Raw genomic sequence first — 17,690 nt, 5'->3', positions numbered from 1 at the left:
TAGTAGTGAAACTAATTATCATTGAGTAGCCCAAATTTAGTTGTTGAATTAGTGGAATAATCATAACCATCTTGCTATTTGAGCAAATTCAGCTCAGTCTCCGAGAAGGAAAATTCAAGGTTGTGCTAGTGAAATATTTCTTTAGTAAGCGCCATCATGGCGTCGAAATGAGTTTTTAGGTGGGAAAGTCACCGTCGATGTCGCTACTGAGCTTGTTTTTTTCTTTACACAAGATTTTCGAGCAATTTTGTTCGAGCATGTTCGTCTGTTCTCTGTGCTCTGATGTTCTAAATCACCGCACCGCAAGCGTATAAAAAGCGATTGGGATAACTCTTCCAGTCAAACATTCAGTGCTACCCGTTAAAGTGACATCGTTTGAAACCTTTTTCAAAATGCAAGAAATTGTGGTGCTGTAAGTGAAAGTGCAACAAATATTGTTATTAAAATACAATTACACCGTCTTCGACCTAGCGGCCTCTACAGACTGAACATTACAAACATTCGACAACGGACAACACATATTACACCCAGTGGCCCAGTGGAGAATTTTCCGTTTGACGAAAAGTTTTCCCCGACTAGAGCGGGAATCGAACCCACACTCCGAGGCTTACGAGACACCTAAACGACTGACGCCGCTAACCGCTCGGCACGAAGCCCACAAAGTTAGTTTATAGTTAGTTGATGATCGTTTGCTTCTCTTCCATACAGGCTACTTTTCATCGCTTCACTTGACGGAATGAAGTCGTTCTCTGTGCAACCAAGTGAATACCAGCAAAATGGAGTTGTGGTTAGCAATTTCCATTGGCCCGCTGATGCTGCTTCAGTGGGAAAGATTCCAGATGTTGAAACGTTACATTTTATAAACATCGAGGTTGACATACTCTCTCGAAATTTTACCGATCGATTCCAAAGATGCACTTCTATCAGATTTGATGGCGGAAAGATAAATACATTTCACATAAGCCCTAAATTATCGCACATTGAGTTAGAGAGCACAGATACGGAAAATGTAATCATTGAAAGTGCGAAGTACTACCAGCTGGAGAAATTTGAGTGTCGTGACGCGCACTTGACACGTATTCCAGAGAGCATGAGTCAACTGAAAAAAATGAAATATTTGAATCTTAATCATAACTCAATACAAACAGTTCAACTTGACCAGCTTAATGGTTTGGACAATTTGGAAATTCTTAATCTGCTTTTTAATAAAATAAATCACATTCACAATCATGGATCGGTGAATTTGCCATCGCTCACTGAGTTACATCTTGGATATAATCAACTAAAACATATTGACGTTTGTAGTTGGAACATGCCTAAGCTTTCCTATCTCAATGTAGTTAATAATAGGTTGACACATTTCACAATTAACAATCTTCGCGGGCTTAAACAGGTTAACTTAGCTAGAAACCCACTGAACTGTGTATGGAAGGATAGTTTGCTAAGAAGCAGAACAGATATAAAAATTGAACGAGAACTAACTTGCGACACAGATAGCACGGGAATCTTTGGATTGGATTGTCCGTCGTCGATTGATCAGTTACGATTGCAAAATTCCACTCTCGCTAAAGCCAATTCGCAAACAGCCGATCATGTAAAGCAGCAGATTTCCAATTTCGACACCAGGTTAGCCCGTATTGAAGAAACAGTATTGAAAAACTACCAACAATTTTCTGAACTGAGCAATAGAGTGCAAAAAAATGAAGCCGAAATGAACAAAAGATTACAAAAGATGGAGCAATTGCTGATACATTTTAGTAAAAAGGTCGTTGAACAACAAAATGTTTCGAATGATATTATAGAGGCCATTTATAGAGCTGAAATTGAGAGAATACATAATAGCAAGAAAAAACCATAATCTTCGCGAATAATAAGTATTCATGTTAGGATTGAATTTCTAGGTTTGTCCTGACTACATGTTGTAACAAATCATAAACTTTTTTCTAAATAAACGATCCACAAAAAATCACCTTCCAACAAATCTTTGAGTTAGCTGTGGTGGAAAATATCACACAATCCGAATCTCTCCTTTTTTCTGCGATGTGTTTTTATCTCGATTTCTGTGAAGTTTGGGTTTTTTTATTGTTTTTGTATAAACGAGATTTTTAGCCCGAGGCTAGTTCATCTTCAGACCCACGGTGTCACTCCTCTTCCGAGGAAAGAACTCACATTTTGTAAGTATGTTGGGAGTGGGATTCGCTCCCAAATGTGATAATCACGAACTTGAACCATCACACCAGGTATACTTTTCCTTTTATTACGAAATTCTCCAGGAGTTCCATCGTGGGTTACTCAGATGTTTTATTCCATCTTGAAGTTCAACTGACAATTTTTCTATAAGTTCCACTGGAAATTCCCCTACGGCAGAGAGCGGTAATATGACCCATTTTCTATTAGCTTCAACTGCTTTTTACAGAACGTAGCTAAAAAATCTTGAAAAAAAAGTTATTAAGTAAATTAACTCTTCATGTCATCGACCAAAAGTTTGGGTCACTTTCGTAAAACATAGAAAGTGATTGGGTGATATCTTCGTCATCTATAGTTCAATTTTAATTCTTTTTGGCTCATTTCAAAGATAATTAACTAAATTTACGTTTGATGTCTTTAACTTAACGTATTTGACGATTTTTGTGTATAAAAATGTTATGTAAAGTTGACACATTTCACCATTCAGGGAATCCTTCCGGAAGTTTCTTCGGAAAATCTTCCGGTTTTCTTAAAGAAATTTCGCAAAGATATTCCTCCCGATCTTTTTTCTATCAAAGTTCCAGCAATTCTTTATCGAATTCCTCCAGGTTTCAATCCGGGATTTCTTCTAGCTGTTCCTCAGAATTTTATTCAGAAGTTTCATGCGGAGATTCTTCCGAAAATTGTTCCGGGAGTCGTTCCACAAGTTCCACCAAGCATTTTTTTACAAGTTGCACGATGGTTTCTTTTCCAAATTTCTCCGGGGAAATTTCCAGACGTTCCTAGAGGAATTGATTGAGAAGTTGTTGGCTCGATCACTTACCGCGCACTAAATTCGCCACGATTGGCGATCTTCAAACGTACGCAGCCGTAAAACGAGAATGTGAACTTCGAGAGAGGGTGGGAAATTAACGAGCGTTAAGAACTACGCACTGAAAAACGGATCGATCACCGCACGTGGACGAGTCCGTACCGACGAGAAGTAGATGTAGGGGATCTTCTTTCACCGCCACTAAAATAAACGTGTCCACTACGCGATAGTCGATTTCATACTAACTTTATTGTGTGTTTCAGCTTCGGTCAGATACAAAATGTGTGTGAATGTGCAGTACAATATAGTTGTGTAAGTAAATAGTATAGCTAGGTGTATGTTACAATAAGTTGTGTTCTACGTGTCTAGTTTTAACCCTTGGAGATCCAGGCTCTCACGTATGATCTCCAACACGCCGGCCACCGTTGAAACGGTTGTTTCAAAGATCTCCGAATGATGCTTTTGCTTCCGGACCGGTTGATCTATCGTGCTGATCCAATTCGGATATTTTAACGACTGGCTTCTCGACAAGTAGCAGAAAGAATTCAGTCACTGCTCATGTGTAGATTCCCTTCGCGGTACGAACATCGACGACCCGAACGTGGCCGTCCGATCCTGGTGATACCGCCACGACACGACCCAAGTTCCATTCGAGGGGTGGAAGACCTTCCTGCTTCAGCAGGACCATGGATCCCACCTTTACTTCGTCCCGCACACGTTGACACTTTGAGCGCTGGTGGAACTCGCTAACGTACTCCCGTGCCCAGCGTTTCCAGAAATCCTGGACACTGCGCTTCATGTCCTGGTAACGGTTGAGCCGACCAACAGGATATGTGGTGTAGTCGGGCTCTGGAATAGAAAACAAAGGCTCTCCCACAAGGATGTGGCCGCGAGTAAGGCTGGACAGATCTTGCGGGTGACTAGAGAGTGGCGACAGGGGGCGGGAGTTCAGCATACTTTCGATTTGGGCCACTGTAGTGTTGAACTCCTCCAAGGTGAATGATCGACAGCCTGTGTTGTCCAGAAACGGGTTGAGCATCTTGAACGACGATTGGAGTTTCCGGTCCTTGCAGGTCAGTCGCCGCTGAGGATTCGCCGAGAGGCAACGAATTTCTTCTGGGAATTCTGTACTTTGGACGGAACGAATGAGCGATTCAAGCGAGTAATCCACTTCGGGCGGCTGGAGAGGACCAACTTTTCGACGATTTTGCGGACTTAGAGCGTTTCGACAGAATCGGAAGCAGTAACCAACTACCCGAAGCAACCTTCTAAGATCCGAATATCGATGGATGATCGAGTGATCAACCTGGGTCACCGCGAAGGTAACCACCTGGCGAGCTTCCACGTCACGAACTTCCTGTTCTTCGCGAGTGAGCGACACGATGTCTTCAGGCCAAGTTTCGGCGGCCTGAACGAGAAAGTTGGGCCCGTGCCACCACAGCGAATCTCCGAGTATTTCTGTCGGTAAAACTCCACGAGATATCCTGTCCGCCGGATTGGCCTTCGACGGAACATGGCGCCAGCTGTCGTGGATCGATAGTTTCTGTATTTCTACTATTCTATTCGACACGAACACCTTCCAAACGGTGGGCGGCGATCGAATCCAGTGTAGAACTATACTGGAATCCGACCAGAACGTCACTACTCCGGTGAATCTAGTCGTGCTTCGGACTTGATCCAGTAGTTGACATCCTAACATAGCAGCACAGAGTTCAAGTTTCGGTGTTGTAAGTCCACGCAGTGGTGCGACTCTCGATTTGGCTATGAGAAGTTGGCTGTAGTAATTTCCAGCCCCATCCGACGAAACTACGTAGACACAGGCGCCGTAGCCGTGGTCGGAAGCATCACAGAAGCAATGTAATGCGTATCTGTTGAAGTCGTTCGCGAGAACTCGACGTGGAATCTTCAAAACTGCTAATTGCGGAATTTCTTCACTGAAAGTGCTGTATATGAGAGAAATGAGTTAAACTGACCGGATTTTCTATTCTTCTAACAAAGAACTATCGTCAAGAAAAGGAAAAATCATCCAAATAACGTGAATAAGGTGCAATATTGAAGTCTTTTACATGGGATCATACCAGTATCAGTGTACTCAGTGGGCGCTGAAATTTGGAAACCTTTAGTAACCAGCTCTGATTCCACCGAGACAGCACGATTTTCCATTTCGTTTCATTTTTGCCATCTTGTACAGTGACTTTCCGGGTCCTGTATATTGATACCATCTTTGTGCACGATATTACCACTCATTTTGAAACAAACCATTTGGAAATGATTAAATCACCTTTACAAGTGCTGAAAGAGATGAAACACACCAGGAAGTAGCGGTGAAAAAAATACTACTTATCAATTCTCGCTCCTAACTGCGTTCATTCTTTCTGAGGATATCAATTATGTTCTGTTGAATAATGTTATGACCGCACGATAAAGGCACCATCACCGTTGGACGGGTGGAACAATGAGGGGATTTTTGTGGCATTTTAATCACTGCGAAAATAAGATTGACCATTTAGGGGATTGTGGGGAGATACGCACCAATTGGGGAAAATGCGTCAACATGCCAATAAAAAGACATGGATTCATTGCACATACATTCATTTCAAAGGACATGAATTTTCAGCCTTAGTATAAAAATTTTCTGCCACTTAAAAAAGAATTCCCACGTCTACTTTTACGACGTAGTTTTATGCCAAGAAATATGCTTGGGGTAAAAAGCACTACAACAATGCAATGCAGCAAGACGCACCATCGAGTTTAGAAATCTTTTCTCTTTATAAAGAACATGCACTTTTTTATGTTCTATAGGCGAAACATACGCACTTTTGTTTGCGATTATTTATAGAAAGAAGCTGTAATTATTTTCAAAAGGTGCGTTCTGCCCCAATCGATACTAGAAAAAATACTGGTATAAAAATATGATTTACATTTTCCATTGCTCATATTATGCTTGCTACGATCAGTATCGCCCTGAATCAACTGAGTGAAACAACTCATGAAAATATGTTGGCTTTCACCATTCAAACATTCAACAAATGAGCGGAAAAATTACATTAAAATGAAACTGTTCAATTTTTATTCATTTAACTTACATTTTTTTTTGAAACAGATCTCTAAATTTCACCAAGCCGTTAGTAATGACTTACCACAGACAAACAGACGTAACACCCAGAACAATCACACTATCATCACCTGGTGAACAAGTTTCACGAAACACTGTGTTGTGTTACAATTCCAGCAGAAGGCGCCATTGTGAAACATCAAACGCGCAGAAAAACGATGCGCGCGCCTCTGGTTGTGATGGTCGCAACTTAGAAGGTTTAGAATGATCGGTAAGAACGTGGTCAATGAAATGTTGCCAGTGTTACGTCTGTTTGCCTGTGGAGCTACGATGTTTAATAATAAGACTGACAAGGTTCCAATGCTCCAAGCCCAAAAAATTCTGAAAAAAGAGGGGAGTGCGTTTTGCCCCACATGTCCCTAATGTGTGCAACAATCATTCAAACAGCGCACTAAGGTTCAACCAAATGAATTTCTTAATTCGAATGTGGTATATCCCTGTACGCAGGCACACAGCTGTTATCGCGTTTTCGTTTGCCGCAAAAGCAGCAGAGACTCAAGCCTAGGGTGGATCGCGCTTGTACGATGAAGAAAAAAGAAGCTGTGATCGAGTTTGAATTCTATTTTTCTCGATTCATTGTAACACTATTTAGAAATGCAGTGGAAATTTACTCGATGCACTTTTTCTATGATGTAATTCTGAAGAATGTTTGAATAGCTTCAAATGGCACACTGAAATAATTTTTGTTGTGAAAACTACCGATTCCAGTTAATAATCGTATCTATGATTCTCAACTGACAACAATTTCCAGTTAATTAAACACTGTCAATTTAACTACCAGTGCAGATAACATTACCAAAAATAGCCTTAATGTAACAGCTGGGTAATTCTGGATGTGAGGTTTTTAACTGCATATATTCAAATGGATCGTAAAAGGCGTTTTGAGCACAAAGGTGAAAAAAATTATGTGCAAAACTTTTAATCGAGCCCCAACGCAGAGTGTCAGATAAATAAACTTATTTCAACAACACGATGGCACCTGCCAGCGTTAAAATTCACTAGCACATAATACATCGTCAGTGCCAAGTGGAAAATTTTGATGATGACGCTAGCGCCAAATTTTGTATAAGGTGGCAAAATCGAAACACAGTTCAGAAGATGCCAGCGCCGCGTTACAACTTACACAACCATCGCGCGAGAGAGACGAACCAGCCAAGGGCTGAAAGTCTCTCTAATAAAGACAAATCAATCAATCAATCAACAACCATCGCCTTCGGTTTCAAACATTTCTGTTACGGTGTAAATTTCAATTGGGATTGTTTAATTGTGGATTATTTTAGATGTTATTCGTGGATTATTTTAGATTATTCGTTTCATGTATTCACTGAGACACAAATTACATTTCGCAAGAATGTGTTGTATATGAATTAAATGATCAAAACGTTAGTTTCGCGCAATCTTGCCAAGCATTTAAAATGTAATTTGTTACTGTGAAATCATGTCGGAATATTGCGCCACCCTAATGTAACTCTGATGTTCTGAATCAACGCAAGCGTATAAAAAGCGGTTGGGATAACTCTTCCAGTCAAACATTCAGTGCTACCAGTGAAAGTGAAATCGTTTGAAAACTTATTCAAAATGAAAGAAATTGTGGTATTGTAAGTGAAAATGCAACAAATATTGCTATACTTGGATGATGATCGTTTGCTTCTCTTCCTCACAGGCTGCTCATCATCGCAATACTTGGCGGAATAAAATCGTTCTCTGTGGAAACAAATGAATACCACCAAAATGAAGCTGTGATTAGAGATTTCCATTGGCCCGCTGATGCAGCTTCAGTGGGAAACATTCCAGATATGGAATCATTATATTTTATAAACATGAAGGTGGACATACTCACTCAAAATTTTACTGATCAGTTCCAAAAATGCATTACTACCAAATTTGATGGTGGAGAGATTAAAACGATTCACATAAGTACAAAATTAACGCACATTGAGTTATATTCCACATATACTGAAAATGTAATCATTAAACCTAGGAAGTACTACCAGTTGGAATATTTTCAGTGTCGTGGCTTGAGCTTAACACGTATTCCTGAGAACATGAGTCAACTGAAAAAAATGAAATATTTGGATCTTAGTTTTAACTTAATACAAACAGTTCAACTTGACCAGCTTAATGGTTTGGACGATTTATTTGAAATTGATCTGTCTTATAACAAAATAAATCACATTAACAATCATGGATCGGTGAGTTTTCCATCACTCACTTATTTACATCTCGGAGGCAATCAATTGAAACATATTGACGTATGTAGTTGGAACGTGCCAAAGCTTTCCTATCTTAATATTGTTAATAATAGGTTGACACTTTTTGCAATTAACAGCCTTCGCGGGCTTAAACAAGTAAACCTAGCTAGAAACCCACTGAACTGTGTATGGAAGAATAGTTTGCTAGGAGACAGAACAGATATAAAAATTCAAGAAGAATTAACTTGCGACACAAATACCAAGGCTGCCTTTGGATTGGATTGCCCGTCGACAATTGATCAGTTGCGATTCCAAAATTCCACTCTCATTGAAGACAGTTCGCAGACAGCCGATCAGTTGAAGCAGCAGAATTCCAATTTTGACTCCAGGTTAGCCCAAATTGAAGAAACAGTAACAAACAACAGCCAACAAATTGCCGATATCAACAACAAAATCCAAAAGATGGCGGCGCAGCTGAAGAATCTTGCAAAAAAATCAAAAATTAACGAAAGGTTCCAGAAGATAGAGACGCTGCTGGAAAATCTTGGCTCCAAGATTGTTGAGCAGCAAAATGTTTCGAATGACATTATTGAGGCCATTTATAGAGCTGAAATGGAGAGAACGTATAATACCAACAAAAGTACATGATCTTCGCATTTAATAAGCATTCTTGTTTGGATTTTTCGTTGTCAGTTTTGCCCTAAGTATGAATATATGTAGTAACAAATAATAAATTTTTCTTTTAATAAACGTTCTACAGGAAAATAACCTTGCTATAAATCTTTGAGTTAAGCGTAGCGGAAAATATCACACAATCCACTTTTTTCCTTTATCCTTGTGATTTGCTTTGCATCCTTTGCATCTAGGAAGTCGAAGTTTGAACTTGTCTTCTACAATCACCGGGTACAATGAGGTGTGAGTCATTACCAATCCTTCGTCGAAATAGCCGACAATGTACATCATTGGAGTCAGTCAACGTCGTATGGGAAGGTTGATATTTCATCGCGCCGACCCATATTTTTTTGTGTTTTTTACGTAGTCATAACATCTGAGCAAAATCTAGGTGTTGTATAGGCTGTGTTTCACAATTCCATTGAATTTTCTATGCAATTTAGGATGTTGAAACTGACTTTTTTGAATTTTCCTGAAGAGACATTTTTTTTCCTAAAACACTGTGAAACACGATGTAAATATATGGCCTTTGATGTTTTGGCAACATTTGTCGAAGACCGGAAAGCTATTGAAAATTTGTTACAAGGGGCTGTCCATAAACCACGTGGTCATGAGGGGGGGGGGGTTTGGCCAATGACCATTTTGTATGGACAAATAATTTTTTTTGTATGGACTAATGACCACGCGGGGGCGGGGGGGGGGGATGAAAAACCAAAAAAAATGACCACGTGGTTTATGGACAGCCCCCAAAAGTAATAACTAGGGTAATTATCCAATTGTTGCACGGCTAAAAATTCGCCAATTGTTGCACACCTCATAAGAATAACATGGAATGTGCAAAAATAGGCGAGTTTTTGGCCGTGCAACAATTGGAAAATTACCCTATCACATCGTGTGAGGGTCTTAAACTCAAACTGAAGAGGAATAACATCAACATTAAAATCTCCATTTTTGCTACAATTACCACGGGTACTTTCTTTTTGTTATCATAGTAAGCATTGGATTTGTATCACCTCAATAAATCATTCGTTGTTAGTCACAGGTGAAGATATTACGAAGCCAAGCCACATCTCAAATTTTAAAGAGCACAAATCTGAAGAACCAAATGTCAGTTTGCGTTAAAAAGTTGATCGATTGGTCACCACCAACGGGTAACCAATCGATCAACTTTTCAACGCAAACCGACTTTCGGTTATTCAAATTTGTGCTCTTAAATATGTGAGGTGTGGCTTCGTCATATCTTCACCTTAACAACCGGTCAAACAACAAGCCGAAAAGTGATTTTTTTTCCTCAAGAAGTCTGCAAGATTTTTTCATCTGAAGCGTGTCCGTGAAAATGGGTGAACGCGCTACAACGGACCAGATGTTCGCCATCCGCCAGGTGTTGCAGAAATGCCGCGAATACAACGTGCCCACACATCACTTGTTCATCGATTTCAAATCGGCGTATGATACAATCGATCGAGAACAGCTATGGCAGATTATGCACGAATACGGATTCCCGGATAAACTGATACGGTTGATCAAGGCGACGATGGATCGAGTGATGTGCGTAGTTCGAGTATCAGGGACACTCTCGAGTCCCTTCGAATCTCGCAGAGGGTTACGGCAAGGTGATGGTCTTTCGTGCTTGCTGTTCAACATTGCTTTGGAGGGTGTAATAAGAAGAGCGGGGATAAACACGAGTGGGACGATTTTCACGAAGTCCGTTCAGCTGCTTGGTTTCGCCGATGATATTGATATTATTGCTCGTAAATTTGAGACGATGGCGGAAACGTACATCCGACTAAAGAGTGAAGCCAGGCGAATCGGATTAGTCATTAATGTGTCGAAAACAAAGTACTTGATGGCAAAGGGCTCCAGGGAGGAATCACCGCGCCCGCCACCCCGAATTCATATCGACGGTGATGAAATCGAGGCGGTTGAAGAATTCGTGTACTTGGGCTCACTGGTGACCGCCGACAACGACACCAGCAGAGAAATTCAGAGGCGCATTGTGGCAGGAAATCGTTCTTACTTTGGACTCCGTAGAACTCTACGATCGAATAAAGTTCGCCGTAACACGAAGTTAACCATCTACAAAACGCTGATTAGACCGGTCGTCCTCTATGGGCACGAAACATGGACCCTACGTGCAGAGGACCAACGCGCCCTTGGAGTTTTCGAACGGAAGGTGTTGCGTACCATCTACGGCGGAGTGCAGATGGAAGACGGGACTTGGAGACGGCGAATGAACCACGAGCTGCATCAGCTGCTGAGAGAACCAACCATCGTCCATACCGCGAAAATCGGGAGGCTACGGTGGGCGGGTCACGTCATCAGCATGTCGGATAGCAACCCGACTAAAATGGTTCTCGAGAGTCATCCGACCGGTACAAGAAGACGTGGAGCGCAGCGAGCTAGGTGGATCGACCAAGTGGAGGACGATCTGCGGACCCTACGCAGAGTGCGGAACTGGAGGCAAACAGCCATGGACCGAGTGGAATGGAGGCGGCTACTATGTACAGCAGAGGCCACCCCGGCCTTAGCCTGACCGGTAAGGTAAGTAAGTGTCCGTGAAAAGATCTGGAGAAGGATTCCTGCCAACAGCAGCAGCTCAAGATAGATTTCCGGTCGAAGACGGACTACCGTGGTCCTGCTCAAGCTATCGGATCCAGCAGCCGAAGGGAAGTGGTCCCCGGGGGAAACCAGGAAGCAAGTGTGTACGACCAGCGAGTACCCTTCAGCAGTGCGTCTCATCAATCCCTGGAGAAGCTGAAGGGCCGTGGCGATTACGCGGCGTGGGCGTTTGGAATGCGGATGGTGATGATTAAGGTGAAACTGGAAGCATTTCCTCACTTTTTGGTTTTTGATTTTTCATTAAATAACGAAGCAATATTTTCAAAATCGGTTTTCGTACACATGTAGCGTATGGATCAAGGTATCTCCTGAATTTTTTTGGGGTGATAAATGTTTTTCGTTTTTGCGGAAACCATTTTTGAACAAATTTTCACAAAAAACAAATTCCGTTGGTGGGAATGTCACCGTCGATGTCGCTACTGTTTTTTCTTTACACAAGATTTTCAAGCAATTTTGTTCGAGCATGTTCGTCTGTTCTCTGTGCCTCAACGTGCTTCAATATGGTTGAATCAATTTATCAACGCATGAGTAACCCGACCACAGGCATACAATAAGATCAAATCAAAATTTTGACAACTGTTGTTAGAAATAACAAAAGTTGATATAATTTTGTTGTAGGGATTTTCCTGTATGAGTATTTATAATGTAACGTTCCATCTTGTTCCAAAAGCTAGCGGCTTGGGTGCCACCTCCTCTTAAGGATCGTTGGCACTGCTAAGTTTTACCTGGATGAGACTGCCAACACAGAAAAGAGATCACTTATGACAGAACTTGTTATAATTTTGTTATAATGTAACTTGTCCAACCTTATGAAGATTGATATAATCTTGTGATGGTTTTATTTGGAGGGAGCTCTGTTATATTTTTTGTTATGTTAACTACTAACGGTACGTCGTCTATATATTAAAAAAAAATAAATTTATTCTGGGGAAATATTACCACAGAGAACAGACGTCCAAGCTCATGTAGTGCAGTTGTGTAAAGCATTGCAACGGTTGTTTTGAAATAACTGGGAATGTGTCCATTACGCGGCGCTGTCAAATTTCGAATCGGGGTACAAATTAGCCGTTGTTTTACCTTTTGGCGCTAGTGTCACCAAGTGTGCACACTAGTATAGTTCCACCAAGAGAATGTGTTGGTTTTACTTGGAAAACATTAATTGAATTCTTGTTCAACATGCTTCTTATTGAAAATAATGAAACTAATTATCAATAGGTTGCTCAAATTTTGTTGCTGTATTAGTGAAACAATCATAAACATCTTGTTATTTAACACAGAGAACAGACGTCCACGCTCATGTAGTGCAGTTGTGTAAAGCATTGCAACGGTTGTTTTGAAATAACTGGGAATGTGGCCATTACGCGGCGCTGTCAAATTTCGAATCGGGGTACAAATTTGCCGTTGTTTTACCTTTTGGCGCTAGTGTCGCCAAGTGTGCACCCTAGTATAGTTCCACCAAGAGAATGTGTTGGTTTTACTTGGAAAACAATAATTGAATTCTTGTTCAACTTGTTTCTTATTGAAGATAATGAAATTAATTATCAATGGGTTGCTCAAATTTTGTTGCTGGATTAGTGAAATAATCATGATCATCTTGTTAAGTAAGCAAATACAGCTCAGAAACTGAGTAGGGAAATTTAAAGGTGCGCTAGTGAAATATTTCTTCAGAAAGTGCCATCATGGTGTCGAAACAAGTTTTTGAGTGGGAAAGTCACCGTCGATGTCGCTACTGAGCTTGTTTTTTCTTTACACAAGATTTTCTAGCAATTTTGTTCGAGCATGTTCGTCTGTTCTCTGTGTATTTAAGCAAATACAGCTCAGAAACTGAGTAGGAAAATTTAAAGGTGCGCTAGTGAAATATTTCTTCAGAAAGCGCCATCATGGTGTCGAAACAAGTTTTTGAGTGGGAAAGTCACCGTCAATGTCGCTACTGAGCTTGTTTTTTCTTTACACAAGATTTTCAAGCAATTTTGTTCGAGCATGTTCGTCTGTTCTCTGTGATATTACTCTCGAAAGGATGAACCGACTAGATGGCTTTGTTTATATGAAGAAAAAGTTACAAAAATCATCTTGAAACATAGGAAAAATGTGAAAGTACCCGACTAGGCGATCATAACAAAATTATATCATAATATGTTATTATGTTACACAGATTTTTTCTAACATAGGCAGTTATAATTTAGATGCAGGATGTTGTTAAAATAACAAAAATTCTAACTAAAAATCATAAGGGTTCTAACAAAAGTGTATTAGAGTTTGTTTCAAATACATCAAAAATATATCAAGCCCTGTTCTAAGTTTTTGATAAAATATATCAAAATTATAATACAGTTTGATATTTTCAATTAGGGTAAAAATCAAATAGGGTAAAAACTTAATTTTTATACTCATTTTTGGGTAATTATTTTAGGTGTGTTATTCTATTTTTAGAAAATGATAGGATACATAAAAAAACCCTCGAGTTCATTATAAAACTTACAAAATCCCCGACGGGATTCGAACCACTAATCCTGCCATCATAAATTTTCAGTCGCCTTTACCAATGAGGCTATTACAGCACCTGAAGTGAGCGATGGAAGAAGCCTTACGTTGAGCACATAGTGGCTGAGGTGCGATGCAAAGAGATAAGAGATCGGATAAGCGTCGAAGCACACTCTGTGGAAACTATATGCAGAACGCATGAACCGTACATAGTAGAAGAGTTGCGATGTGTGCGGAGATGCGATGGAGCTGCTTCGACGCATGTGTACGCAAGAGAACGCAAGAGAACGCTTGTCGGGTATGGATTTTATGATTGCGCTCGTTGTGTATGTAAAGCAATGCGGATTTAATGTGTTGGGAATGCTAGTAGGTAATATAAAATGCGTTAATATGTTGTTGTTTTTAAACATAACTCAATGCTTTTTCACATGACATGCATTTTGATGGGCCACACGTAATAAAAAATTATCATATTGTCTATCGATTGCAATGTAAAATTGCATATGGGTCATTCCACACCAAGTGTACACACCGCGTGTTATCGACCATCACGGATTTAGACCAAATTTTGTTGAAATGTTTGTTTAAATGGAGGAAGAAAAAATCCAAATTTTGGTGCCGATCGGATCACCCCTCGGCCCGTGGCAGCACCCCTCGTCTTTGCCAATACAAGAAAAATCCAAGTTTTCCCTTCCTTTTCTTAATTTATAGCTTTGAAACTATAACATATACACATTTGTGACCTTCGGCTTTTTTGAAGAAAATTGTTGGAGGAATCCAGAAAAAATATTATTTTTTTGATACAGTGTTGCCAAATATGTTATTTTTCAGTTTTAAGATTTAAAATCGATTTTTCGTCGAATGAGTATATTTTGATTTCAAAAATTTTGATTCCATCGTGTTTATCAGACATTTTCCAGTCGAAAAAGCTTAACTCCCCGAGGTATTTTTGGCCGTTCCAGAGATACAGCGTTTTTAAGCTTGAAAACCGGTTTTCTCTAATACATAAAATAAGTCAAATTTACAAGTTTTGCTAAGAAAACATTATTCGATGCAATTTAAAGGTGATTTGGACTGATTTAGACCAAGTAGAAAAGAAAACTATGTTAAAATAATAATATGACAGTGTTGCCAGTTTATCAATTATTGATTTATTAGAATGGATAACAATAAATTGCTAAAGTTTAAAATTTATGTATTATAATCCTTATTTCAATTGAAATTCTACCTATGTAAATATTAAGGTTGACGAAAGTGTTGCCAGACATTTTAATTTTATTGTAAAAATCTACATGAGAACTTTTGTATCAAATCAAAGTATCAAGCAAGAATCATAAATTCCTTTTTACAATTTTATTGCTATTGGCAACACTGAACCTTGATAGTTTTCGATTGGTGTGCAACTTTTTATTCTTCGAACAAACCTTTAATAAGGGCAGTGGTAAATTCAAATGTTTGCTGATTTATTCATGGTTCAGAATTATGCAAATTCATTCCGATTGTTCTTGGTATATTTTTAGGATTTTTAGCTTTTCAGTCCGATTGTGAGATCAAAAACAACCTTAGGTTCTCTTACTCCAACGTTTCGATCCGTATGGGATCTTTCTCAAGATCCGATACGAAGCGTCGGAGTATGAGAACATAAGGTTGTTTTTGATCTCACAATCGGACTGAAAAGCTAAAAATCCTAATAATATACCAAGAACAGTCGGAATCAATTTGCATAATTCTGAACCATGAATAAATTTCAGTAAACATTTGAATTTATCACTGCCCTCATTTAAGTGTTGTTCGAAGAATAAAAAGTTGCACACCAAACGAAAACTATCAAGGTTCAGTGTTGCCAATAGCAATAAAATTGTAAAAAGGAATTTATGATTCTTGCTTGATAATTTGATATGATACAAAAGTTCTCATGTAGATTTTTACAATAAAATCAAAATGTCTGGCAACACTTTCGTCAACCTTAATGTTTACATAGGTAGAATTTCAATTGAAATAAGGATTATAATACATAAATTTTAAACTTTAGCAATTTATTGTTATCCATTCTAATAAATCAATAATTGATAAACTGGCAACACTGTCATATTATTATTTTAACATAGTTTTCTTTTCTCCTTGGTCTAAATCAGTCCAAATCACCTTTAAATTGCATCGAATAATGTTTTCTTAGCAAAACTTGTAAATTTGACTTATTTTATGTATTAGAGAAAACCGGTTTTCAAGCTTAAAAACGCTGTATCTCTGGAACGGCAAAAATACCTCGGGGAGTTAAGCTTTTCCGACTGGAAAATGTCTGATAAACACGATGGAATCAAAATTTTTGAAATCAAAATATACTCATTCGACGAAAAATCGATTTTAAATCTTAAAACTGAAAAATAACATATTTAGCAACACTGTATCAAAAAAATAATATTTTTTCTGGATTCCTCCAACAATTTTCTTCAAAAAAGCCGAAGGTCACAAATGTGTATATGTTATAGTTTCAAAGCTATAAATTAAGAAAAGGAAGGGAAAACTTGGATTTTTCTTGTATTGGCAAAGACGAGGGGTGCTGCCACGGGCCGAGGGGTGATCCGATCGGCACCAAAATTTGGATTTTTTCTTCCTCCATTTAAACAAACATTTCAACAAAATTTGGTCTAAATCCGTGATGGTCGATAACACGTTTCCACTTTTTCTCGGTCACTTCATATGGAATGACCCATATAAAATAGTATTCCATCAAATCGTTTGAGTTTTTTACAGCATAATTTTGTTATTATATGTGTATAAGAAAACATTTTATTTTTTCTGTTCGGGATTTGAATCAAGTGATCAATGTTTGATATGGTCGTTTGTTCAGTGCATGTTATTCATGTGCAAGTTAGAAAGTTTAAGGTTTTATGGTATTCAACTTAATTGCTAAAAGGATTCTGATTGAAAGGTTCTGCTTTTTTCTTTGTCAGGCAAAACTAGATCCCTTAACGAAAAGAGTTTGACATCGATTTCTATTGATACTCTTTTACCTAATATATGATGAATACTGTGTACTTATTAGAGACATCTTTTCTCGTAGATATCGCCGAAAATTTTGTAATAAAAAAAACCCATACCCTTAAATAATACATACTTGCCGAATTTTTGTTTCTTTTTGCCGAGGTCAGCACAATCAAGTAATGTTTTAATGCCGAAAATCAGTATAACAGTCTCATATTGATTTAAATTGAAATCAACACTCAGATAGCCCAGTTCGGAAAGTAAAAATATATGTTTACATAAAAACATCGCTCACGCGGATATAATTACATTTTATACATTCTTTTCTCAAATAATTAATTAAATAATCTCAATCTTGTACAGTTACACCAGATTTTTTTTTTAACTGGTCGGTTTTTGCTATTGCAACAGGATCAAAACTGACTAAGTTATAGCAAAAAAAAAACGGCCCACACAAAACAAAAAGCGGGTGCATTTTATCTTTCCGGTCTTATAGATGAAACGATCATTTCACTACCCACATCCATAGAAGCGCTTCAACATACAAGCGACTTCATCGATCAAATCACGCGAGTCGTTGATGCGCACGAAATAGGCGAAAAAGGATGTGAAAACAACATGTGCACCC

The 17,690-nt window shown here is 38.9% G+C and overlaps 3 protein-coding genes across 5 annotated transcripts in view; 2 read left to right on the top strand and 1 right to left on the bottom strand.

Moving 5' to 3' along the window:
• LOC109400459 (protein artichoke-like) overlaps nucleotides 1-1,969 on the top strand; it is a 41,470-nt gene extending 39,501 nt beyond the window's left edge. For both annotated transcript variants that reach the window (XM_062846626.1, XM_019672963.3), the window contains exon 2: nucleotides 709-1,969. In XM_062846626.1, the coding sequence (XP_062702610.1) occupies nucleotides 709-1,858 (1,150 nt within the window). In that variant the 3' untranslated portion in view covers nucleotides 1,859-1,969. The remainder of the gene's footprint in view (nucleotides 1-708) is intronic.
• The window catches only part of LOC109622760 (tachykinin-like peptides receptor 86C), a 436,364-nt gene that overhangs the window by 247,324 nt on the left and 171,350 nt on the right, over nucleotides 1-17,690 (bottom strand). The gene's annotated exons all lie outside the window — the stretch shown is intronic.
• LOC134287320 (uncharacterized) lies at nucleotides 7,664-9,074 on the top strand. Its single transcript, XM_062848966.1, has 2 exons — nucleotides 7,664-7,711; nucleotides 7,777-9,074. Exons 1-2 carry the CDS (start codon nucleotides 7,692-7,694, stop codon nucleotides 8,951-8,953), a joined length of 1,197 nt encoding a protein of 398 aa, XP_062704950.1. The 5' UTR covers nucleotides 7,664-7,691; the 3' UTR covers nucleotides 8,954-9,074.

This window comes from Aedes albopictus, chromosome 1 (assembly GCF_035046485.1).
Source record: "Aedes albopictus strain Foshan chromosome 1, AalbF5, whole genome shotgun sequence".
NCBI classification, from domain to species: Eukaryota; Metazoa; Arthropoda; class Insecta; order Diptera; family Culicidae; genus Aedes; species Aedes albopictus.
This window is presented reverse-complemented; position numbering and strand designations above follow the sequence as displayed.

Excerpts from the sequence above, each read along its gene's own strand:
- LOC134287320 (XM_062848966.1), top strand. The coding sequence starts at position 7,692 with ATGAAAGAAATTGTGGTATT. Across the intron at positions 7,712-7,776 it reads ATGAAAGAAATTGTGGTATT|GCTGCTCATCATCGCAATAC; the intron begins GTAAGTGAAAAT and ends TCTTCCTCACAG.